The 27,768-nt window shown below is 28.1% G+C and overlaps 1 protein-coding gene across 1 annotated transcript in view; it reads right to left on the reverse strand.

Annotated features, from left to right (window-relative positions):
• Nucleotides 1–1,011: 1,011 nt before the first annotated feature.
• LOC129915170 (protein couch potato) overlaps nt 1,012–27,768 on the reverse strand; it is a 141,668-nt gene continuing 114,911 nt past the window's right edge. The window contains exons 3-10 of the mRNA XM_055994640.1: nt 23,792–23,869; nt 23,667–23,720; nt 22,929–22,991; nt 15,194–15,338; nt 14,292–14,434; nt 12,979–13,238; nt 9,900–10,650; nt 1,012–4,211 (exon numbers count right to left, since the gene is read on the reverse strand). Coding sequence (XP_055850615.1) covers nt 4,185–4,211; nt 9,900–10,650; nt 12,979–13,238; nt 14,292–14,434; nt 15,194–15,338; nt 22,929–22,991; nt 23,667–23,720; nt 23,792–23,869 — 1,521 coding nt within the window. The 3' untranslated portion in view covers nt 1,012–4,184. The remainder of the gene's footprint in view (nt 4,212–9,899; nt 10,651–12,978; nt 13,239–14,291; nt 14,435–15,193; nt 15,339–22,928; nt 22,992–23,666; nt 23,721–23,791; nt 23,870–27,768) is intronic.

The raw sequence follows: 27,768 nt of genomic DNA on the forward strand, positions 1-27,768 counted from the left end.
TTAATTAGTTTTTATTTATGTTTATATATTTTTGTTTGTTTTTTTTTTTTTTTTTCTTTTTAGAATTTTCAATATTTCCATTCTGTATATTTAATAATTTGTCTAGAACTAAATTATATTTGGTTTTCTGCTTCGCTATGTTTACTCTCATAAAAAAAAACTTTTCAAGATAAGTTTTTTGAATTTCTATTTGTCTTTCATTTATTTTGAAAATTTGATATGTTTAGATTTTATAAATGTTCCCATATTAAATGCTGCATATTATATTTTGTATAATTTTATTCCAGCATTATATTAAATGTTAATTTTTAAATTTGTTTCTAATTTAACTTACACTTTCTGCAGTTTTACATAATAACATCTAAGTTTGTCTTTTTACGCTTTCTGTCTCTTCAAGTATTTTTATTTAAAGGTATTTTTCTTTTTAAAAGTTTTAAACACGTATAATATACTTTCATGTATCGAAAGTTTTTTAAACGAAAATGTCTATTTTTAAAATACTACTTTTTATGGGTTTCTTATGCATTGCAGATATAAAAGAATTTCGAGTTTTTGAATTTAAGTGAATTGTTGTAAACAAGTAATATTAAACGTTAAAAATAAGTAGTTTTTAAGATTATTTGGTTTAAAAAATTAACAGGATTACCACTCTGATTTTCCTCAATAAAATTGGATTTAATAAAAAAAATCTTTTGAAAGTACATTCCAACAAAGCTTCGGACTCCTAAATTAATTTTCAATATTTCTAGAGTAGAGATTGCTTACACGGACATTACTCTAATCTTATTAACATTAATATTTTTTACACTTAATTCCTAAAAAAGAAATAAAAAAGGCGCATTGAATGATATGCATTAGTATTTTATTTTGTTTAAAGTAGGAGATCTCTTAGCTCTGTTGAATGAATTTCAATTTAGATACTCTTCAATGTGTGCTCTACAATGCATAATCATACAATTTTACTCTAAAAGCTAATATTAACTAGGGAAATGATTTTTAACTTTGCCTTTGTTTGTTTTTTTTTTTTTTTTGTATAGTTTTCTTATATCTCTTGGACGGAATATATAATTTATAAATTAATTTCCATTAAATTACTTAAAATAACAAATTGAAAATCTTTAAATGTTTATTTTTTTTAGTTTAAATAAATAAGGAATGAAAATAAACTTAAAGATCCAATTTTTATTTCTGTATTTCAGATTTTTTCTTAAAATTAAATAAGATACAAATATTTTAATGAAAACTTTGGATTAAATTTAAAACGTATGCCTTTGGTATTAAATATATTTTTTTTTTTAAATTAAAAATAAAAACTATAAAATAAGGACAGCTTTGGTAATTGCTATGACTTAAAAAGAACATTTATATCCGCAAGGTACTGCTACTAAACAAAACTATTTGTTTAACAAAAAAATACATTTGATGTAAAAATTAGTAACAATAATGGTACGGAGAAATAGCTTTTCAGCAGTTTGTTTATTTTTTTTTTTAATTGAAATAAATCATCACTTATTATTTTTGTTTGAGTGTAATCAATTATTATTTTGGAAATATCAGAGCTTGACTCGGACCAGATTCGCAACAACCATTCCGCTTGCTTTATTGCATCTATATTTACATAGTTACTTACTCGCAGAGGTAAACATTCACGAAAAATTCAGTATAGAGATCCATACAAGTTTCATTGACTCATGTCATTTACTTCAAACTTTTTGAGAAAATATTATTTTCTTACGATCTTTTGAACAAGTTATACGAAGGTTTTGAGTACATAAAAAAATTAATGAACCAATTACGAAGGGCTACGAATTTTTTAATCAAGATTTAGGACAAATCTTCAGTTTAACTGAAAGTAAAGTTTTGTGAATATCAATAAAATTGGTCTGGTGGTTATGCAAGAATTACATTACATCAGATTACATTTGAATTTTTATGAAATCTGAATAATGTTTTTAAAAAAAGAGGGTATATTATTGCGTTCAACATTTAGTAACGTTTACAAGGGTGTTTTATATTTCTTACTACTTTTTTCTTAGAATAAATCATATGAAAGGTTCGAATTCAAACAAAGCAAGGATCCACATTCCGCTGAATAGCATATCTCAACGCAAAATAAAATTATATAAACATTTATCCTTAAAAACGGAATTACGTTACCGATTTTTTTTACTCGCTTTAAGTAATTTTTATATTTTTTCTCTAAACATGTTGTATACCTAGAATAATTATATAATATTTATGTATATTAATGTTTTTCTCTGTTTTTGTTCACAAATTTCTACGAAATATGATATGTAAATGATGTTATTCATTTTTTACTTCTTGTTTTTGTGTTGGGTTTCAGTTTCTCTTTACTTTTAGTATTTTTCTCCAAGTACAAAATTGATTGTTCTTGCATTAAGTTTTTGTTGCTTTAAGATGTTTCATTGGATTTTGCGTTTTTTAACTTTATTCTTTTTTTAATCAGTAAGTTGTTTTAGTTTTGGTTTGTCTTGCCATTTTATGTATTTAATTTTTACTGTGGGCGGAAAACAGTTTGTTTTTAGTTGTTCAATCAAGAGGAGGAAAATAGTTTCTGTTCCTATAGCATTTTAACTATTTTTTTAAAATATGATTTAATAAAATGTTTTCTATTTTAAAAGCCAGGAATAGAGACATTTTTTCACTTAAGCTTCAAATTATTAGTTTTTATGCTTAAAATTATTACAATTATTTTGTATTGTTTTATTTAATAATAATAAACGTGAAACCCTTAAGTTCTTCTTTTACTTTCATTCACTTTTTTTTTTTTTAATTAAAATTTTATCAAGTTTTTAATTTATTTCCTACTCTGCGTTGCTTTATTCTATATTAATTTTAATTTTTTTATTATTTTACTTTTAATTATAATTCTTTTTTTTTTATTAATTTTATTTGAAAAAAAGAAACAAAAATGTATCGTTGTTCTTCCAGAATTTTTTGTTTGTTTTTTTTTTTCTGTTTAACATTTTTTTTACAAGAAACGTTATGTGATTATATAGAAACTGTACAAGTTTAACCCTATTAATCATTTTTATATATTTTGTATTTATTTATTTGTTTTTTACTTTGTTTTTTTATTTTAAATTTTAATTTATTTAATTTTTGTATTTTTATAAATCTAGAAAGAGAGCTATGTAAAGGGCACATTCGGTTAAGCTATATTTATATATATTTTATTTAAATATTTTCTTTTAATATATATATATATATATATGTTTGTATATATCAAATAGTTTTATTACAAACAAAAAAGAAAAACATTTATAAAAATACAATTCAGCTTATGAACTATGAAAAATAAATAAAACAAAAAGTACATCTACTGAGCTGAATTTGAATAAATTATGCCGATTGATTAACAAATGCACATACAATAGACTTTTATGTTCCAATTGACTTGTTCAGCTCAAGTGAATTTAAGAAAAATATATTGATGTAGATAAAAATTTTGGTCAAAATGTTGTATTTAAGAAGATTTTCAAAAATAATAAAATTAAAAGCTGAATTGCACTAACGTCACTTGTAAATTATTTTAAATACTAGAAAAAGTTCCTGTAAGATATTTTTTTAGGATTCTCAATGTTTTCTTTTTTTTTTTAATTTTTTGTTAGGTTAAATATTAGCGTTATTTTTTTCTAATATCCTAATATTTTTTATAATAATGTTATTATAATTTTTCACAATAATATTCACAGTCATAAGAACTATGCAATTTATTATTTAATTTACTTTAAATATTATATTTATATGTAAATTTTGTTTATGTTCAAAATATTTTTTTTTTTAACTTAAGCTGAATAGGTTCTTTTCTTGCTATATTTTGTAAGCCGTTATCCTTTTCCTAAGCATGAGATATCTGCTGATGAATTTGTTAAGTATTTGTAAGAAAAAAAGATGTTCTTTTGAATTAAATTTTGCGCACATAGAACAGAATAAATTATAGAAAAATATAATTAATTTTGTTTTAAGTTGGAAAACAAATATGCTATGCCGCTACATGTGATGCTGTTGGTAGTACATAAGAGTACAATCCTCCTCCTGGTCCCGCCGCTCCTGGATATATTGCTGTTGTTGATGTATTTGATGACGTAGAAACGGGTCAAGTTGGTGCTGTCATTAAAAACTGATGATGAAGTTCACGTTCTGCTTTCTTACTGAGTAAATCATGCCTTGATTCCATACCCGCTCCTCTGTGGAAATAAGAACAAAAACAAAAAAATATGTAAATTATACAAAGATTTACGACACTATGCTTTTTGGTTATATATTATTTTTTTTAAACTCAGCCCTAGCCTTAAACAAACAGAACATAATAAATTAGCAAGGCGTTAGTTTTAAACCACATCTTTTCTCAATTTTAGGATTAGTTTATAAAAAAAAGACATGATTATTTCTCAATTCTCATGGTTAATCCAATTCAATAAAAAAAAATTTTGATGACTGAAAAAAAAAATATTCGGCCTTATCACGAATTCCTTTCGTATCGGAAACTTTCTATGAATCCCGAAAAAAAATCATTAAATCCGAAATTTTCGATATCACTGGAATTTGTGATAATGCCGATTTTTCAAAATAAAAATAAAACAGATAACACGTAATGGTATTAAAATATTTCGCTTTACCTATTATGAATATGCATTTATTTATGTTTCGTTTAAAAGTTTTCGAAGGTTTTATATTGTGTTTTTTAAGTTTACTTAAGGCGAGATTTTCCTCAAAATAAGAATTTTGTCATATGATAAACTGTAAAACTCGTTATAATAAGAAAACCATTTGATTTAAATCAAATTAAACTATTTCCGCAATTGGTTTATATTCATGAATTTTCAAAAGAATGTGATTTTTTTTTAAGTATTGTTTTTGACTCTCTCAGTTACTCTCTCTCTCTCTTTAAAAATGTAGAAACGTCAATTTGAGTTAACACGGCAACATTTGCAGTGTTTTATTGATAACTCAGTACTTACCTCAGCAAAATTTTACACGTACAATAACAACAAATGATTGATAAGGATAAACAAAAGTATTTTTTGTTCCGGATTACAGAGAAAATCTTAAACTTTTACATTTCTGAACATTCAACAACAAAGGATTAGGTACTTAACAATAAATAAAAGAAAGTAATAAATAATTATGTTGTTTTTAACAGTCTAAAAATGATTACTGACCTAAATACTGAGTTGCCAATAAAACACGGCTATTATACTCTATTTTGTAAAGTTGTGACTTCTATATTGTGGCACAGTGCTTTGCATTTAAATAATTTTCCTTCATTCTTTTTAATATGTATTTATTTTTGCAGTCATTTTTTTTTTACTCCGGAGTAATTTTAGTACTACGAAATAATCCGGATATACAAAAACATACACAGTGAAAAAGACCTCCTAAAATTAAGCGGATTTCTGCATGAATTTTAGCCAAGATGACGATTATCTAAAATTCATTTTATATAAGATACAAATATTCTGATTTTTAAGAAAAAAAGAAGATTTACATCTTAAATTAAGTGGATTTCCGCTGAATTAAAGACGACAAACATCTTGGCTTAAAACTATGCAGAAACTTTTATAAGTTTTTTTTCCGTGTATTTGCAGATGGACTCAAACATTTGATTTAAGATAAAAATCTTCTCATTTTTATGATAGTAATATGATTTTCCTCTTAAATTAAGTGGATATCTGCTTAATTTTAGACGGAAGTCATCTTGGCTAAAAACCATGCAGAAATCCGCTTAGTTTTAGGTGGTCTTTTTCTCCGTGTATTTGCACATGGACTCGCACGCACACTTACGTATTTGAAAATTGTATTAACGTTTTGTTGTTGTTTATTTTTTACAAGTTTTTTTTTTATATAGGAAAATGACAAACTGACATTTAAAAATCAATATCTACTGTCATTTTTCTTCCATCACACCAGAAAAAAGGATAAACATTGAGTATACGTATACTCCTCAATGGAGTGAAGGCTTTTATTATTTTCTCTTATTTTTCCCTCGTTAATATTTATTTAAAACTTAATTGACTTGTTCTCGCTTTTTTTTTTTGCAAAGTCTCTAACTGAAATCACTTACACTTTAATTTGTTGGTATAGATTATAGATGTTTAGGTTTCCTTTATTTTTAAATCGCAGTACCTACAATTCTAACACTGGAGTAAAAAGGTAAAACCTTTTTCAATTACATAATAATTATAATGGTCGACAGGGTAATCTGCTGCTGCTTTTATGGGTACGGTTGATTTTTTTTTTTTTGGTTGGGTAAATAAGACAGTTTTCTGATTGAGGTCAAATAAAGGGTTGGAAAAGGAAATAAAAAAAAAAATTATTTTAAGTGTTTATTGAAAAAATGTGGATTCTCTTTTATTTAATAAAGTTCTAAGGTTAAGTTGTTTGGTTAAAAAATATATATGGAATATTTAAGGGTACCTACGAGGGGGTTAATAGCAGTACCTATTTTAAATTGACAACAAATATATTGGAAATAACCAAAAATATTACTGCTGAAATAAGCTTATTTTCATTTAAAATGGTAAGTAAAAGAGTAGTTTGAAGCTGATTTTCAGTTGAATACTGATGCCTGCTGGAGTGCTGGTGTAGAAATTCTAAAACTCAAACATCCAAGCCCAGAGCTATGTTACTATTTTTTAATATTTGTATCTGTTGCAACACTCAAAAATAGTACTTAAGTTAACAACTAACTCAATGGTCTTTAATACTTTGTTTGAACACCATAAAAAAAACATTGCTTTTGAATTTCTAAATATAGCAATTAGAGGAAAATTGAGTTGGATAAAGAGTTTTAAACTTTTGTTGAGCGACTAAAGAAAGAATCTTCAAACTAGAGATACCCAAAGGAGATGGGAAACTTTCGTACGTTTTATCCCCCAAAACCCATTTGTTTATTTCGTGTTGTTGTAATCTCTTTTGTATTCGTGAACAAATGTGAAAAACACACATAGTGTAGCCACGGTGTTTTTACGCACACCTAAGCAAAAATGTCTGTTTTTTCACGCATACTGAGCCAAAAACGTCTGTTTTTTCACGCATACTTAGCCAAAAATGTCCGACGGAGCTTGTAGGCAAACCAGTATGACGTCAGAAGTTTCCCATCTCCTTCTGTGTATCTCTGCTTCAAACTGTATAATTACTTCTGAAGATGAACACTAGATCAACATAAAGAACATTCTAAGAACGAGTTTAAAAGATTGTATGAATGTTAGGATGGAGAAATAAAAGGACCGGAAGCACACGTTGGTAATTACACAGAGAAAAAAACTCAAGGTAAAATCAAAGGGAAAAATTGATTCTTTTTTTAAAATAATGATCCCCAACCTATTATTTTTTTTTTCAATTCGATCTGTACTGGTTTCGTTTTAAAATGACATGAATTATAATTGTTTTAACAGGAACCAAATGTTGTCTTAAAAGGAATGGAATCCTTGCAAAATAATTCGAAACACCTATGGAGCAAAATCATTGGTAAAATTATGATGAATAATTTTTATTTTTGGGTGTATAAGTCTTCAAAGCTTCAAACCATTCACTTCCTCAAGCATTAGTTAGTTTAAATTCCGTAAAGAAAGAATTTATTGAAACCGACAGTATCTACGCTTTTGATGCCAAAATCTATTGAACACATTTCGAATGTCATTAGTCATAATCTTATAATTCAAAAGCGATTGCTACCTAGCGGAATAACATCTTCTGCAGTGAAAAATATTCAATCGATAGTTAAAAACCGAGATATTTCTCCAGTTGACAAATTTATAAGTTTTCGAGTCATTAAATAGAAGTGGTGAAAGTTAGTTTGGTCGATAGTGATGTATTGATTGAAGAAGATTCGCTTGTTCTAGGAAGTGGATAAAAAAATAAATTGCACGACTGGGGTCGCACGTACTTGCTCTTACGCTTAAAGTAACTATAATGTTAAAGCTTTTTATTCAAGAAATTTAAAATTCGATATTTTGAAGAAATTTCATAAGTAGTATAAAAAAATTAAATCTGTTTTTATAATTAATAAAACTCCGTTTTAAAATATCTTAAAAAAAAAACAAATATGCCATTTTATTTCTCGTATAAAAAGGTATTTTTAGAAAAAAAATTTTGAAAATTGTAGGAGCCGTTTTTTAAAAAAATAATTTTTTATATATTAAATTTTTTTAACATTTTTCAAAAAAAAAGTTGGTATGCCATTTTGAAGAAATAATTAATTTACACATAAAAACTAAATTTTTCAAAAAATTGATTTTTCAAAAAAAAATTTTGAAATATTTTTTAAAAAACCAAAAATGCGTTTTTTGAAAATTTTCTAAAATTTTAATATTATCTTTACTTACACACTTTTGTATAAAAATTTTCATTTAAATCGGGTTAATTTTGTACGAGATATTCAGAAACGAAAAAAACCGTTCTGACAGGTACCGTTAATAACGGTACAAAAAATATTTTTTTTATTTAAAAAGTTGGCCCTTATGTGTAGTATTACACACAAAAATTTTAATCAAAATCGTTAGAGCCGTTTTTGAAAAAAATTAACTTTTCTATTTCCGTTATATGGCAGGTACCGTTAGTTTTGGTCATAAAAAAAAAATTTCAATTTCCCCTCTAGGGAATCACCATAAACTGCTAACTACCAAGTTTGAAGAAAATCACTTCACTCGTTTAGGCTGCAGCTCCAGATAGAGACAGACGGACAGACAGACAGACAGAATTGCCGGACCCACTTTTTTGGCATTCTCCATCATCGTAATGTCATGTAAAATTGTTATCTCGAGTTCGATTTTTTTTACGAATCCTAAACTTGCCCTATAGTACCTATATCGCAAGTAAAAATAAATTTTTTCATTACCATCATTCGTAAGGAGACTAGTGAGGGGAGCATTGGTTCAGTCAGCTTAAAAAGATACTTCTATAGAGCTACCGGGAAAGTATTGGAGAAGGATATCTCTTCAATGCTAACAACAGAAGTGTGTTTTTTCATAACAAATGTGTATGTTATGTATAATGCATGTTTTTATTTTCAAACAAAACAGTAATGCAATATGGCGCCTAAAGGGTGAGTTTTTTGCGAACAAAAAAATATCAAGGTTGGGATATGAACTCAGGCCTTTGGCGCCATTTTTGCGCCACGGGGTACTATCGTTTATATCTTTTTTATATTAATGAAAGTCCCCATTTACTCTTTTTTTTATTTCTTACCCACTAGATGTCCTTTACTATTATACAAAGATGACTAGATGTCCTTTAACTGTTATTCAAAATAAAACAAAGTGTAACAAATTGTCGCCACTAACAAAACCACGTTGATTTTAAAGATATTTCTCTAGACTACAAAAAAAAAAAAACATTTGAAAACCTTAAATGAAGTAAAGGAAATCTTGTAGATTTGGCTGAGGTTTTTAAGATATCTTTCGAAATCTTGATTTTGATTCAATGGCATAACGCATAAACCTATATTATAAATCTATTATTATATATTATAAATCCAATGAACTAAAAACGATAACTTAACTTGCAACAGTTAGGTAATAATTCTGAAAATTGCACTTATTTTTTACCTCTATTATTGTTTATATATTTTTTTTTTAAACTAACGCGTTGTCGTTAAAACAAAACAAAACACAAATAAAATAAAATAAAATAAATAAAAACTCTTAAATATTATTTTTAAAGATTATTTCTACATAATATCAAATCAGCAAGTACACATTTAAACGTCAATTTAAAAATAACATTTTTCAAACAGTGAAATTTTGTGCAGTTAAAACAAAATTAATTCACACAAATATGATTAAAACATTTAGGAAGTAAAAACAAGAATTAATAGGAACATAAAAGAAAACAAAGTTTTAAATAAAAACTGAAACTAAAATAGAAATACATACGTCTCTAAAAAGATGATTTTGGTGCTGATGGTTTTGATGGTGCTGTAGTGAATTTACAACAACTGGTTGTAGTGCGTTACGATTATTGGTAAGATTGTTATTATTGGTAAAATTTGTGGCTGTGGAGGTGGTTAATATGGTTGGCAAAGTGCTGCAACTGACCGGAACTCCTCCGCCCATCATAAAAATATCATAATTCTGACCGTTCATGTATTGACGATGGCATTCATTTGGATTGAATACCGCCATTGTTGGATTAATTGTCACATTATTCATGCGTGGCATGACATTATTGTTGAGAGATGATATTGTTGCTGTTGCTGTTGCGGTTGCAACTGGTGGCCCTGTTGCTGCAGTAATGTCGTTGACCATTTTAGTTTTGGCATACTCAATACGTATGGATCCACGGTCCGATGATAGAAGATATTTACCTTGAAGTTGGTTCATGGCAGCACTTGCACTTGTAGCGTCATTGAATTCAATAAAAGCAACAGGGTTGTTAAGAACGGAATTTGCAGTGTTGCTGTTGTTGTTATTGCCGAGAAATTGTTGATTTGTAATATTCTGGTTGTTGGTATTGTTTTGGTTGATAATGTTGATACTCAAGTTGTTGTTGCTGCCGGCGTTACCACCTGTGCCAAGATTTGCAGTTGTAGTAGCAGTAGAAGTAGAAGAAGTTGTGCTTGTAGAAGAAGAAGTGAGATTGTGCGAACCTTTTGTGTGCATTCGGAGGCGACAAAAGCCAGGCATACTGTGCAATTTTTTTTTTTGTTTTATTTAATTTTTTTTAATATTGAAATAATTTTTTTATATTGAAATATTATTAAATGTGAAGTTTAATTTATACAATTTCTTATGCTTAAATATTTTTTATAAATCTTGCTAAGTTTATTTGGATACTGTTAGCAGAATTAATATTTCGTAAGAGACAAAGGTTGAATAAGATTAAGATTTATTCAGCGTGGAGTTACATATTTTAATTTAAGAAAGTCCTTTTTCTTCCTTCTGATAACTAGGGGTCAAATAAAAAAGGGGGAATAAAAACTTTTTGTATGCACGAACAGTTGACTTCATATACATAACTTGAAAAGGGAAAGAATTTTTTTTAATGACGCTGTTAGCTTGTTTTTATTCAAAAGGCACATTATGGACAAATGACCCACTGGAATAATATTGGATGATTGGTATGTTGATAATTCTTTGATTTGGGTGCATAAAATTCGAAATTCTTGCAGACCCTGGTGTGGCAACTTCAAAATGAAGTGCATCAACAATGCAGATTTTTCAATTAGGATGAAAAAACGTTACCATATCATTGATTTTTCTTCCCAGAAACGACAAAATTAAATTCAAGATGGTTTGATTGTTGACTTCAGACCAAAAAATGCACTTGGAAACGCATGCACAGGGTCTGCAAGAATTTCATATCTTGTGTATCTGAATCACAAACACATCCAAGATACCCACCATTGTATGATATCACCCACATCCACATAATTCCATGTGGGTCCTTTGTCTATCATGTGCATTTTGAGAAAAATTATAGCGTTAAAAACAACGTAAAACCCGTGTAGAATATTTTAACCGAGTTTATGGATTAATAGAAATAAGTTCATCGGTTAAAATAACCTGAATTTTAAACAATTTAATTTAGCAACGAGAACTACGTAGTTTTTAACCAAGACTACGTTATTTTTAACACATTTTTTATTAACCCACCGAAAAAAGTGATTGGTAAGGAATTATTTTTCTGCGTGTACTTTTTAATTTTATTGCTCGAAAAAATTAACTTTTATTATTTGTCATTCTCGTTAGCAATGAATGGTTAGGAATATAACACTAGCTTACGGCCAAAATGTTCACTGAAACAAAGTATTAGTAACCTCGAAAATTTTCTGATGTGCTCCAGAAAAGTTATTCTAGTTTTTTTTGCTTACTTATTTAGGTGCCGGTTCTTCTATATGCATTCATTTATCATTTTCTCGACTTCAGGAACGATGACTTTGTTTTTACCTAAAGATTTTTCATCAAATTTTAACTTTTTATACTTATTTTCTATGCAAGATTGTTTTTTTATTTTGGGAACTATTCCGTCTACGGATACGTAGTTTGCAAAATGGATGAAAGACAAATAAGTTATTGTAGTAACCCTGTTGGAAAATTGATTCTTAATTTTTTAAGCAAAAAGGGACAGTCAACATCGACGTATTGGACAAAAGGATTTTTATTTATCAAATAATTAAAAATATTAAAAATTCAGTGTTGTAGAGCGTTAAATTCTCTACAAAAATGTTTCATCCGCATTGCAGTGGAGTTCATCCTTTAACCTTAATTAGTTATAAAAATCAGAAGTGTTATTCTTATGAAAAAAAAGACAACATTAATATATTAAGGACTCAGGAAGCTATTTTAGAATCTGAACGAAACTTTTAAGCTTGGTTTTGATACTAATTTTGTTCTAAGAACAGATCACATAAATGTCCTTAAAAAATATTTAAATCTCGCAAAATATTCCACTCTGAATTTCCACTCAACCCTATTCAACCCTGTAATTCAAATCTTTCTTTTCTAACCAATGGGAAAGTCAACTTTTTTCCCACAAATAAAGTTAATTATAAATAATAATACAAAGAAAAAACTTTATAAAAAAACTAAAAAAATATTTAATTGCTGACACGAGGTGTGTGTTTGTGAATTAAATCAGGTGCTAGTAACAAAGTGCGTATTTTTTTCGTTTTTTTTTTTTAATTTTTTATGTAAATGCATCAAACTTCTACAATGTAAATGTTTTCGTATTTTTTTTTAATTGCAGCTGTTCTTGTATATGCTTTTATGGTTTAATATTTAAGTGAGTAATACAATGAGAAAATAAGGGTGATTTATTTTTTCCAGATTAGGTTGTTTTGTTGGTAAATGCATAAATTATAATATTTTTTTTTTTGTGGTAAGGTATATATTTTTTTTAAATAAAAACATTAAATTAAAAATGTTGATTAAACTAAAACAAAACAAAAACTAAGATTTTTTTTGTAGAATATACATAGTTAATTTAGATATTTAAATTTATAAATAAACTTACCTTGAAAAGACCTCTTTGAGTTCGTGCTCAGAGACAAATTGTCCAAGATTAGCAACAAACAACGTTGAACATGGAGCATTTGCAGCCATGGGGGGATTAGATGAATGATTGTTACCGCCGGAGCCAACAGGGCTGGCCAAAGCGGGACTGGATAAAAAATGATGCCCTGCAGCGGTGGCACCATGCGGTAGACCAGCTGACATGTGCATCGAGGCTGGGTGTATTGCTGTTGTATGATGGGGCGGCATAGCCATTTGGGTCTTAAAAGAAATTCATCTAATTATTCATAAAGTAATGCTTAGTTAAGGGATTGGCTGTAATGGTAAACTATAACTAGATTTTTTTAAACAAATTTTGAATAAAAGTGCATGCAATAGGTATGGCCAAAACTAAGGAAATAAACTTTTTTTTAGAGATTTTGAAAGAAAATGTTGAAAATAATTTATATTCGTCAATTTACTAAACCTCGATTATTTTAATCTAAGCTAAGCTTCATATTTTTAGGTTTCACCTGTTCGATTGGATTTAAATAAAAATGAATTCTTTCTACCTTCAGTACGGCTTCGGGCAATGTTTAGTACAATGGACTATGACGCGAAAGGGCTGGGTTCGAAAACCAGCTCCCATTACAGTACAAACCACATTAGTGGTGGGCTTAAAACTTGAAAAGTAACAATTTTGGATGATTCATTTGGGGGAAAGTTAACGATTTTTTTTTTCATTTGCGAAATTTATGTCTTATTGAAAAAAAAAAAAAAAAAAACAGTTCTAACGATTTTAATTTAGAATGGGAAAGAAAATGTTTGCTTTGAAGATATAACCAAAATTCACTAACGTGGTTTTTATGGTGTTAGAATGTCGGTTTTGAAATCAATCGACTGGCAGGTATTTTTTTGTCGCCAGGACTAGCAAGGGAGGTTGAAAACGATGATTTTGCAGATTTTGATTGGGAAGGTTTAACGTATTTTAAATACATATAAGTATAGTATACTTATATCAAATACGGGAAGGTTGATTTTGTTTCAAACCTGAATGTAGAGTTTTACAAAAGATTTTGGTCAATATAGTAAAAATTATTTTTAAAAAATTGATAAGAAAGTTGTTTTTTGTTCCAAACACCACTTTCTTGTTATTTTCAACAAATTCTCTCAAAATCGTTTGACTTCTACATTATTTAGGATTTATTAATTTTAAAACTTCAACTGGCATTCATATTCAAAACATGCAATATTGATCGATTTACAATAGCTACTTACTTGATGCATAGGCTGTTCTAATACTTTATCTGTATTTAGTCAGAGATAAGACCTCACCGGCACTTGAGGGTGCAGAGCCGGATGGACTAGTGTCGCATGCTGCAATGCTGCAGCTCCAGGTAGATCAGCCGCTGCAGCTGAATACGCTAATGGGTGATGCCATAGCTCCGGTCCACCGGGAAAGAATGGTCCACCCAAGTCTAAATATATACACAATTAATATAATTAAATTTGTCTTTAGTTTAAACAAATATGTAAGTTGAAATTATTATTTATTAAACAAAACTAGTTATTGACAAAAAAGCGCAGAAAAGTTTTTTTTTTCAACACATTTTAACGACAAAGGATATTCTGAAGGGTGAATGATTTTTGTTTTTTTTTTTTTTATTTAATTGATATTTTTTAAACACTGCAACATGCGCCTATACCACATAGCCTAACGTCCTTAAAAGATAAATTATGTTTTTTAATAACTTAATTGTGTTTTTACAAAGAAACCATAAAAAAGACACACTTCTTTTGATTTTGTTTTTTACAAAACTAAAAATAAATTTTACAATTTATTTGTATAGAGATACAATTTTGTGAAGGATTTTGGTGATTTAAATATAATTTTGTTTTGTTTCCCATTTAATGTGATAGGTGTATGTGATATAGTGCGGCATATTGCTGTTGACCGGGGATGTGGAAGTGGATGTGGGTGATTGGTGTGTTGGTTTCGTGCTGTATAAAAGCTTTATTATGCGGGTAACAAGGACATTTTTCTTTATTAAATACATTATTAAAACTAATACTGTGCGCTGTTTTGGTTTTAACTAATTTACAATATTTTCTCTGCTTGTTTTTTTTTTTTAAATTACTTGATGAAAATAAAATATAAAACAAAAAAAAAAATCTAATATTTTCTGATTATTATTTTTTTTTTTTTTTGGTTTATACTTTTTTTTTTCTTTACTTACGTCCAGTGAGTGGGTGCATCAATGCAGGATGTGAGGCTGTTGTCGCTGTATTGGGCTGTGGTTTGGGTTTGCTCACTTTTGTGTTACTCTTGGCGAATTCCAAGCGAATTGTTTGGGGCATATCGGGATCGAAGCGTACACCCTGCTGCAAATGAGCGGTAGGTATACAGCGGATAGTTTTTTTTTTTATTTATTTTTTTTTTATTTTTACTTAAATTTATATTTAAATCACTAATTAAAAATGTTTTGGCAGATTTACAATTTAATAATTTTTTGTTTGATGAAATGCTTTCATCAAAAGAAAGGCAGTGGTTTGTTATAAATCATGAAGTTAGATTTTATTACGAGTAGGTATATGCTAAGTGTTTATTTTTATTTTTTGCATAATTGATACAATTGAAATAATTGCCAAGAGAATGAAATTTGTTGAGACCTATAACTAAACTAAACTGCCAAAGGTCATATCAGTATTTCAAATCAAAATCTTAATTTTTTGACTTTAGGTATGTAGGTGTATTTCTCATTTAAAATTAAATAAAATATTATGTAGTCTTTTAAAGCATAAAATGTGTATGTTTTGGACTAAAAATTAGTTTTCTTATCCTCAATAAAACATTCCTATAAACAAGCCCTAACTAACTATGGAAAACCATATGCCCAAAAAAAAAACTTCTTAAAGATGATGTTTTAGAAATGGAAATTAGAAAAATTGTAAGAGAAGCTTTGTTTTATACAATTCACATTTCATTTTCGTTCAATGAAATATTTTTAGAGGAAATAAGTAACTGGCTGAACACAATGGCGAAACTGCTAAAGCTTGTGGTATTGTCAAATTTGAAAAGTACGAGTACAATACGAAGTTGAAGCCGAAGCCGTTGTTAATTTGAGTGATTTTGACATTTGTAAAGTTTATATGCAGAGTTGAGTGATCAAGTTGAACAAAAATCTTATTTAAAATCATTTCAAATTGAAAATATTGGATTTATTTCAAAATTATCAACCCATTTCCCACATTGACAGAAAAATAACTTCATCCATTTGTTTTATCTAAATATAACTTTTTACGCCTGATAACATTTCATTATGTGTATTAATATAGCATTTATCTACATATATCGCAAGATAACTCAATATTTGCATTCATCTAATAAATGACAACTAAAGAAACGATATATAAATCAAGGTATTATTATTATAAAATTATGGGTTGGGGTCGAAATATATATACTGCATACAAATTTCTGTATTTCAAAATTCTGCATTTTAAAATTCTGTATTTCAAAATTCTGTTTTCAAAATTCTGTAGGTATATTAAAATGCTTAAAGGCTGAAAAATCGTTTTGATAATTTAAAAAAGTGAGCACTTTTTAACATTATCTACAGCATTTTAATATAGGGGAGAGTGGGGCCAAATGTAACACTTTTTTCTAAAATCGATGGTTCTCCTACAAATTTGAAAGTGGGTCAACCAGACCTTTTTTAAATTAAAGACCCATGTTTTAGCTCCAAGATCCATCATAAAAATTTAGCAAAACATAACGGTAATGTTGAAAAATAAAGCTTCCAAAAAAAAAATCGTGTTGTTTCAACTTACCCCACATACGGGGCAAAGTGTAACACATACCGGGGTAGGTTGTACCAAGAACTAAAAATAAGAGAAATACCTTTATTTGTTTATATTTATTTATTTTTAATTAATAACAATAAAAACAAACCTCAGTCATGAAATTTTGGTGCAAATTTGTAAAAAGTGGAGCAAATCCAAGATTTCCAGAGAAAATTTGACAGTAGTCTTAAATAAAAGTAATTCGAATTCATAAATTGTTTTATAAGCTTTATGAATTCAAGTGGTGGTTCAAAAATGTGTTTCCAATTTCAAAATAAATACAAATTCAATTACAAGCATTCATATTCAGGGTTGTTAATTATATTAGGTAAACAATTTTTCAGTATAGGTAGGTTTTTACATGGTACAACTTGCCCCGGAAAAATGTTACAACTAGCCCCAGCATGAAATTTGGCACATAAAATCAATTTTAAAAAAAAGCGAAACTGATATAGACATAACATATACACGCAATTTGAGCCAAAACACAGTTGCATATAACAAAAAAACACTTAGCACTCTATCTTTTTCGGGTAAAGAGGTAGACCAAAAATAAAATTTGAAAAAAAAGTTACAAACATGCATTTTTTGGGCACCACTAGTGTAACTTCTCACCCTGTCGTCTAATCTTCATCTGAAGAAAATGTGCCGGTAGATATGCTAAAATTGAGCATTTTTCTCCTTTACGCGTTTCTTAATATTGAAAGGAACATCGCTTTTTTTAGCTGTTAATTCTTACCCCTGTTACATTTAGCCCCACTCTCCCCTACAGAACTTTAAAAAGAAATTTTTGTGAAGAACTTAGAATCATAATAATATATCAATTTTACTCCGACTACACGACACCAGTTGGATAAACCTGTTTAAAAAACAACTTTCACTTTTTCTCTTTGTATTTTTTTTATCCATTTAATAAATAGTACTTAGTCGACAATTTGCGAAAATACAGTATTTTTTGTATCATTATTTTTCAATATACAGAATTTTCAAATACAGATTTTTGTAATACAGCTCATAGTGAGGCGGCTTAGCATTAAAAAAGAGTTCAATCGTGCACTTCTGGATGGAATACAAGGTGGCCCAATATCTCAAAATACCTCTTATATTGAGAGCTACCAATGATATACATTTCATGCTTTTATCACAAAGTGCACTATTTAGATGCTAAGCCGCCTTACTATCAGTATTTTGCTCACACAGTATTTTCAGTTAAAGGATTCTGATTTAGCAGTGTTTTGAAATACAGCATTTTAATCATACAGTATTATGATCATACAGAATTTTGAAATACAGTAATACGACCCGCTCCCTAAAATTATTCGTTTTCAGTACCTACCCAAACAACAATTACCGGATGTTTTCTATAAATTTATATTTGAGTTAAAAGCTTCCTCGATTACATTTACGAATCATGACAACATTTTGAAAGGTTTCATTGCAAATTGATTCAATTAAAACTTGCGTGTTTCTTATTACAATTCATTTTTTTTATGTAAATACACATACATAGATTAAAAAATTAAATCAACTTTAAATCAGAGTAAAATCAAAGTAGAAAAAAATGTCAATATTATGTCATTTTCTATTTAAAACCCATATTTTATTCAAAGTCAATTAACCGTTGAAAAAAAATTAATTTAGGTACCTACATTACCGTTGAAAAATTAAAAAAAAACTATGTTAGATTGGATCTTCCGTAACTTGAGTTGCTGAGCACTTCATGCTTTTATAATCATATTTATCCACTGTTGGCAATATCTTTTACACAAATTTCAATTTAAACTGGAAGATTGATACAAATCATCAATCATTCATTACATTTGACACGGTTTAAATAAGTAAATTATTACATAATTACATTTGTAATTCGATTTTTTTTTTAAATATATAAATTTTAAATGTATAAATTTAAGTTAATTTATATTTAATTCAAATTCAATTACTGAAAGATAATCCTCTATTCTGTGTTTTATGAATTTTATCGTGTAACCCTCTTTATAACCATTTATTATTTTAACTGAAAATAATGTATTCTTAGATATAAAATATTATGATTTGACTGTAATTGTCATGCCAAAACTCTATTGAGTTGCTAGATTCCTACATTAGAAATCCTTGTACAGCTACCTATAGTTACATATTTAATAATTTTTTCGTGCTATGTTGGAGTTACAAAGTATGTATACTTTAAGGTACAACCTCCATGATATCTATCTTTTTTCATGTTTAGAACGATAGAGCGCTCAAAATAGTTGTACAAATTCGCGTGCCACCTACAACAAATATTATAGTTAAACATACCATAACAATTTTTTCTAATCTACTATAACTTTCGTGCCCTTTTACTCTTGAGGACAAGTGTAGGTTTGGTAAAAAAAATGTTACCTATTAAAACTTTGTTCCAAATAGAAAATATTTGAAGATGAAATAATGGTGCCACTCGAGCTGCATTGTTAAAGTAAAACAGATTTTCAATTTAAAAATATTAAAAACGAAGAAGCTATTTGGGCATCTATTTCACCTCGCTCCTGCTTGTTTTCAAATAAAAAAAAATATTACGCAAGTATTCGCGACCAAGTCGTACATTTAACTTTCCTTCAACTTTTCATATTATACAAGTGTGCACGCTATGAAGCTTCTGTATTTCATTAACAACTATACCAACTACCAACCTCCTTTAAAACCACCGCATTATCCTTTGGTTTTTTAAAACTCGGCGGAGTGTGTTTTCGCATTTTCGTGATTCACCTGACTTGGGCGAGTTTTTTCCTTGAACTTTTTTTTATTTTTAAGGTTTGGTTCGACCTAAATTCATCGTTATATCATTCGATTTTTTAATGATTATAGTTCTTTGGCATGCAACCGCATGAGAATAAAAGAAAATATAAGTTGGAGCTTGGAGGTTTTAATTTACTTGAAAAGATATGTGGCAAAAAGGATTTTTGGTTCTTGAAAAGAAAAAAAAAAAAAGATGAAACGACTGCCTTTCTTATAACTCAGGTTTACAAAAAAAATATAAAGGAAAAATAAAAGATCGCCAAAAATACCGCTTTATTTATTTTAACTTCCATAGTTTTGAATGAATACATTCAATAAAAAAATAAAATCTTTCCAAACCAATGTCGGAGATAAAAAAGTAGTTTTTATTTTGAATTTTTTTTCTTAAAACAAAGATAGAAATGAAAAGCTTTCTGAAAAAAGTTTTTTTTTTTTATTTTGAGGTGAAAAGAGTGGAAAGCCACAAGATTTAGCTTAAGGTTCTGTGCTATTTTTATTCAATTTGGTTTGTGAAATTTCGTGAGGATATTTTTTCTTTGGCGGTATTTTTTTTTTTTTTTTGTATATGGTGATGTTTGTGTTATACATACGAAGGACGTATGTTAGTTTCGGTTTAAAAAAAAAAAGAAAAAAATCTGTCTACAAAGGAGTAAAACAAATATCATTGACTAAGATTGGGTTTTAATCTTAAGTCGAATTTCTTTTGTTTGGAAGGAAATTGAGATATATTGTGTATTTTTGTGAATGTGCAAACGCAATTTTTTTGTTCATAATATTAAAAAAAAAAAAAAATGAAATGCAAAAATATATAATATTTATAAATGTATTGGTATTTATATTATATATGTAGATATAAACATAGGGTTTGTGCTCATGCAATTCTTAAGAAAATAAAAATTGTAATATTCTACTAAAAATAAAAATGTTTTTTCATAAAATATAAAGACAAACTAAAAACTTTCAATGAAAATTAGGTGAAATAAATCAAATTTAAAACCAATACCTTCATTTATAGAACATTTATAGAATGTATTACTGAATTTATTTATATAATTTATTATTTTACCTTTTTGTTTTTCTTCATTTAAATTCATATTATAATATTTTTAAAAGGAAACAAATTAGAATTAAAAAATTAGTTTCTAATATTTTTGGTAATTATACATGTATTTTAATGTAATTTTTAATTTAACGCATATATTTTATAATATACTAGATCCTGACGATGAGGCCAATAGGTCATTGAAATTTATCGATGTATTATTAAAAAATCATGCGTTATAATTTGAATTTAAATGAAGAAAAAGAAAAAAGTAAAATAATTTATAGAATAATTTTGGGATTGACCTCGTTTTTTAATTAATAATTCAAAAAGTATAAGTATTCTAGTAAATTTAAATGGATTAGATATAATGTTATGTCATTATTTATACTACAATTTTATAAACTATAAGATCGATATTTCGGCAAAATTCACATTTGGCACCTTAATTTAACAGCGATGGTGTATAGTTCGGTTTTCAACTGTAGCATGGATATAAATATACATATACATACTTTTATATACGATTGAGGAATACATTTATTTTGGAACGATTTGTCAAAAGTATTTAGGTAAAGCAAAGTGTTCTTCTTACATAAAAAAAAAACAACTTTCAACTAAAAATGTTCTGATGATCTTATTTTACTATTAATAGGAACCTATGAAACGTTCATACCAAATTTCATCGGTCAACCACTTATTTTTAAAAAGTAATCGGTAATATTCAGGCAGTTGTTTTTTTTTTTCACTAAAACGCAATAAAAGTGCAATAACTTCTTACATAATGGTATGATAATTTTGGTGTTGGTTTTGTTAGATCAGGTGTTCTAAATAACCACAAAATCATGTGTCATACAAATCATGTGTTTTACAAATAAAATCTTGTACGGAAAATATCTCAAAATTTCTTGTATAAGGAGTATTATCATATCCATGCAAATTTCATGCTTTAGACCAAAATGTTCTTTGAAAGATCTTTTATCATGACAAAATTTACCAAACTTATTCCACCGAGATCAGAAATTATATGAAGTTCGTGAATTTTAGTTTAATTTAATACACTTAATGGCTGTAAGCTCTTTTGATAAGATTTTTTAATTAAGGGCCAAGTAACCATACTAATTTTATCAGTGAAATTTAGGCTTCTCTATTTGCAAATTATATTTGTGACGTCAAATTAGATGGCATTAGGAAGTGATTGACATAATAAATTCTCAAAGTGGATTATATTTTATATATGTAATGAAAACGTCTGTCTTTCTGCACATTATTCTATTATTTGACTTCTATAACATGCACCAGGCCAGCATTCGATATCCATATCCTAGTTTATAAAGCAAGTTATACACTCTGAAGACCACCTTTAACGTATTATTATATTATATTGATTGCAAATACATATGTATGTTGGAAAACTATAGTTTTTTCAATGCTCCCTTTTAAATTAAATAGGTACTTAAAAACAAAATACGAAAAAAAACTGCAACCAAAAATTTAAATACTAAAAGTTAAATATTAAAAATTTAATAAACATTCTATAACAACAGAATTGTTAAATTGTTTTCAAACTTACAATTAAACCATTAAACTGAATTTTGACAAAAAAAAGGATTACAAATATTTGTTTACTTTTAAATGATAGCATAAAAATTGCACTTGCACATTTCCAAAATAGAATAAAATGAGATAAAAAAATCTAAACCAAACATTTTAAATAATATTTTTTTTAAGGAATTAATTGTGTCATATTGTGTGCCTGTTTGTGATCATATTTATATTTTTAAAATGATATTTATAACATTCCCTTGCTAATTGTTTTCGTCTTTAAATCTTTAATAATTATGTCGTTTTCGATTGGCAGTCCTGAAGCGTCCGCTTCTCAGGAAAGAAATTCTCTTCTTGATTCCAAATCAGAATTCACTAACATGTTACAAAATAAAAATGGATATTTAAATGGATACATTACCATTTTCTTCGAATATTAAATAATTTGTCATGACTTTCGTTTGTAAGAAAAACAAAATAATACAAATATTTGACACTTGAATTTTTTACCCAAATAAAAAAAATTGAGTGGAAGCGATAAGACCTGTTCCATTCGATTTCAGAATGTGTCAATTCTTGAGTGAAACCAATCGAAAACGGCATTAGAAATATTTATATTTTCAATGTTGTATAATGCTATGCGGTTATACTAATTAAAAAAATATTTGCATAAATTTCCAAAAAAACATTTTTCTTTCAACTGACAGCAATTGAATAATGTACATAATATAATTATTTATATTATTAGAAAAGTTCAATGTTACCTGTAAATCCTGTTTAGCTGCTTCTGCTCCGGCTCTGGTGTGGAATGTTACAAAACCAACTGGCTGTTAAAAAAAGAAATTAATTTAAATTTTATAATTATTATATAGGTATTGATTACATTCAATTCTAATTAATTTTATTTGAAAAATCACAATTTTTTGTTGTGAGTCCTCTTAGCTTTTACATAGTATAAAAGAAGATAGGTACATAGAAAAATTTACCAAAAGTCATTGGAAATAATGCTATCTTCTAAACTGTAAAAAAACTGACTAAACTGTAAAAAAAACTGAAGTAAAATTTAAACAAAATCTTTGGCTTTCTTCACGTTTCGAGAAGCTCAAGTGGTTTAAAGCGGTTTTTTTTTGAGAAATATCACTTATGTGATGGACTATAAGTTCTATCCTTAAGGGTATGTATATAAGGCATAAAAAATTGCTTGAGCTTAGCAAAAGAAAGAGTATTTGAGGCTAAACATTTTTTTTTCTGTTTCAGCTGCTTATGCTTTATTCCTAGCGTAGTTGAAAGAGTAGCTCAAATTAGAATTTATTATCTTTGAATTTTAAAACCAAAAATGTTAAAGCCACGTGAATTCATATCTCGCCAATCTATTTGAAGAAATATTTACATAAAATGGTTTTTAATATAACTTTAAGCTATTTTAACTACAATTGTTTCGAAATAGGTATAAAGTATTTTTTTTTTTTACTTAAATTTAAAAAAAAAATTAAATATCTTACCGATGCAGTTTTTCCATTTTTGCTGGTCACCTTTAGCAAAGATCCTTCATAACCCTATAAATATTCAAGAAGAATTACAAAATTAAAATCACTGAATAATAAATTCAACCATTTCAAAAACTCACCTCATAAGCTCTGAATAACAGATATAATTCTCGTGGCTTAGCATCCATTGGTAAACCACTCACAAAAAGCGTCCGAACCTAAAAAATAAAAACAAAAATAATGAGAGGTATTTTAAGCACATTATACTGTAAGGTATTTTTTTTATTATAACAACAATAAACCAGTTAAAAATATTTTATCAAAGCACGATAGACAAACCCCATAATTTAAAGTGAGATTAAAGGTATACCTAATATCTTTAGAATACTTTTATTATCGCTTTAAGGAAATAAAGGGATTTCTTTGTTACCTATTCTCGAACCCAGAAAAAAAAACACACATACAAACAATGATACTTAGCTAATTTTTCAAGAATTTTTTTTACACCTCCCACTGACATAAGGTCGAGTCTCCAAATATTTCTTTTGTTATTCATTGCATGGCGAAGTGATGTTTATTAGGTCGACAAAGCTATGTATATTATTCTTTTAAAGGATCAACAGACAGCACATTTTCCTCTCAATCTAAGTCAGCAGAGAGTGAATCTCGTTCGTATAATGTCAATGTATGATATGATACTTCAAACATCCTGGCTATCATTATCCATCAGATACACATATATAGCTACTGTTGTAAAATTATCTGGAACATATAGGTACATTATTTAACATTATAATCCACACACAATATCCGTGTTGTTATATTGTTCCGTGATGCGATTTTTATGTTAAAGCGTAGATATAATGAGTAAGCAGAGTTTGATATTGTACAGGGATGGATCTTTACTTTCTTATAGGGAACGTATTTTTGACATGAGTAAAATTACAGACACTGCAAGAGGTTTTTCCTAATCTTTAGATGATTTTGAAATAAAACCGATGTGTTTTCCTTTTTTTTTTTTAATTATAATCTCAGAACGATAAATATTTATCCCTTCTCTTCAATAAACATTTTACAAAAACTTTAAAATGGTCTCCTGAAAATTTTAAAAATTGAGTTGAGTTTCCACGAACAAATTAAAATAATTGAAAAGTGGCTAATCCGCCACTGAAGACGCTGCATGTTTATGTTCTCATTCACTGTATATAATAAGGAGGAAGTCGGTGAAAGTATAACGATTAAAACGTGTTCTATCAGAAAATCAAAGTTGTGAGGATGTTTATGAATGCAAGTACACATTGACAGGATAAAATGAATAATAAATAAGATGTTAACAAAAAAAAAAAAAAAAAACTGAAGGTGCTTTTCTTAGATGACATAAAGAGGGTCACGTGATAAAAGTGATTTTAGTTCAAGTGACACAAGAAAAGAGAATGAAATTCGGTTTGTTTTTCTTTTGACACACAGGTGACATTTTCTATTATACATATCTGTAATCATTTTGTTGATTGTATTTTTTGTTCTTTGTCTAGTAGCTTGACATTTCCTTAATGGACAAAAACAAAAAGTTAATTTATTTGAGAGTTTTGTTTTTAATGGAAAGGGAAAATGACAAAAGTCACATCACATGAGACTGATAATACGGATGATTTCTTCCGACTTGAGTGCTTAAAGCAACGGAAGAACATTTGATCAGAAGAACACACAAACTCATCTCTACATAGAACTTGGTATCTAGTCCCTTGGACATACAATTTTCCATTTGGCTATTAAATTATTAAATGAAGATATTTTCTCTGACTAATAAAAAACTGAAAAAATCAAGGTCCATCTTTAGAAAGGTTTGGTGGTTTTTCCCGTCATTTCAATTCAATTTGTTGCAATTTTTAACTGGTTGTTTGGCTATTTATTCTATTGATTACGGAAGCGAGCTCTATAAATTATAAATTTTAAATCAAAGATACATCCAAGTTTCCTTCCAACACAAAAAAAAAACTCATTCTCAATCCATTTTACGAAAAAAAATTTCGTACGTCATACGAATTCCAAATTCCTTCCCTTCTTATTTTTAATAAAAAAAAAAAATCAGCAGTAAGAAACCTTTCTAGGTACTTTAACAAACTCAGCTCAAAGGTGCTATTAATTTTCTATGCAGTTTCCAAGCACTAATTTCACAAAAAAAAAAATGTCCTGACAATTTTTCTGCAGTATACAAATGCATTCTAGAAATTCTATTTTGCTATGGAATTATCACCCATCTGTTTCATCAATAGTCGAAATTGACTAAAATAGGACATTGACTCATAAGGTTACGTTTGTTTAAATCGAATCGGAGGGTAGGGTATAGCCTACATCTGCTATACCTAGGATGTGTAGCGAAATTTTCGTTTCAAGCGATATACGTTTTTTTGTCGAATAAAATTTAAATTAATCTATAGAACGATAGTCACATCTACCAAGGGAAAAAGTGAACAAAAGATGTCAACGTAAAACACTTTCCCGCCATAAATATTTCAAATTGTTCTCTAGGGGGGTGCTTCATAATTCTACCTACTCATAACTGTGCATAGGTTGCTTATGGCCCATAACATAGAGCGTGGTCTTAGGGAGACAATTAATTACCGTTCAATTCATTTCGAAATTCCTATTTCAGAGGAATTTCGATTTCAGTATGGTGCCACAATTGCTGCTCTATTAACGCTTCTGATCTCTCACACATTTCGATGACAAAATGCAGAGAATAAATTCATTTAACATAAATTCATATGCCCTGCTCGTTTCGTTGGTATTTAACAAATCTGCAATTGCAAATTGGTGGAACTTGCTCTACCCGTACATAAATGAATCTTGTATACTTTTTGTCGTGTCACAGGGAACAGATTTAGGATATTTTATATAAAAAGTCGGCAACTTATCGGAAAAAACACCAAATTATATTCATGCTATTAATCGATTAAGAGAACATATGTTTTAGACCAAGTATTTGTAAAATTTAAAATGGGAAAAAGAGCGATCTGAAGGCTTAAATTTTCAAAAAGAAAACCAAGATAGATAAATGGTTGTACCAACAAAATATTGTTAAAACGTTCTTTTCGTCGATACTGTTTTGTTAAAAAAAAGCACTCATACGCCATATATCATTAACATATGTATTTGTAGAGCAAATTCACATTGTGTTGATGTATTTTTCTTTTTTTTTTTCAAATTCAATCATCAATATAAAATCTGAATTATAAAGATAGCTTGAAAACTTTAAAATAATTTCAATAAAGACAAAGTTTTTCCTACAAATTTAAGTTTTTTCCGGATATAAAAATATCAAATAAAAATAAAACTCAATTTTTATCCACTTATTTCCATATAGCTACTCTACTGTTTATCGTTTGCCAGCCACATGAAACACGACAAACTTATATTTCAATCAATTATTTGGTGAATTTTCTATTTTCACTTTACTTTAAGTGAGAAAGAGAGATGACTTCACTTATATGAGACGACGACAACGACGCGAAGTGCGATGAAATTTTTGAATTATTTTCTACCCGTCAACGACGCCAAACAGCAAAGGATAAATAATACATGCAGTGCCCTCTATGCGTCATCCATAAATAATAATACACAATATTTTCGGCATCACATCACGAGGCACATGTATAACGAATGTAAAGTCTAGGGACACATACTACGAAGACTCAATGGACATTATGGGGAATGATGAGGCTAAAAGGAGGTAGGTAGAGATAGAATGCATGAACTTTGCTGGCAAATGATTTCATTAGCATTGCATCATGGCAGAAGATTTTCATTAACAACAGACAAAGAAGACACAGTGTTGATGACAAGAATAATATCGTATCATATTTAAAAAACAAACATAACAAAAAAAAAAATAGACAAAATTATTTGTCAGGTATACAATTTTTTTTCCAGAATGCATTGATTGAATTTGATCAAATTGTTTTGCGAACATAAATAATCAGGAAAGTCTATAAAACAAATTTAGCTGTATTTTCGCTTTTTCATCATTATTGACAAAATTGGAACAATTTCTGGGAATTTGACGATTGGGAGCCCTTCTCCTGGACAAATTTCCCCGAGAGTTTGTATGCAGAAAAGG

The sequence above is a fragment of the Episyrphus balteatus genome, chromosome 3 (assembly GCF_945859705.1).
Source record: "Episyrphus balteatus chromosome 3, idEpiBalt1.1, whole genome shotgun sequence".
Lineage (NCBI taxonomy): Eukaryota > Metazoa > Arthropoda > Insecta > Diptera > Syrphidae > Episyrphus > Episyrphus balteatus.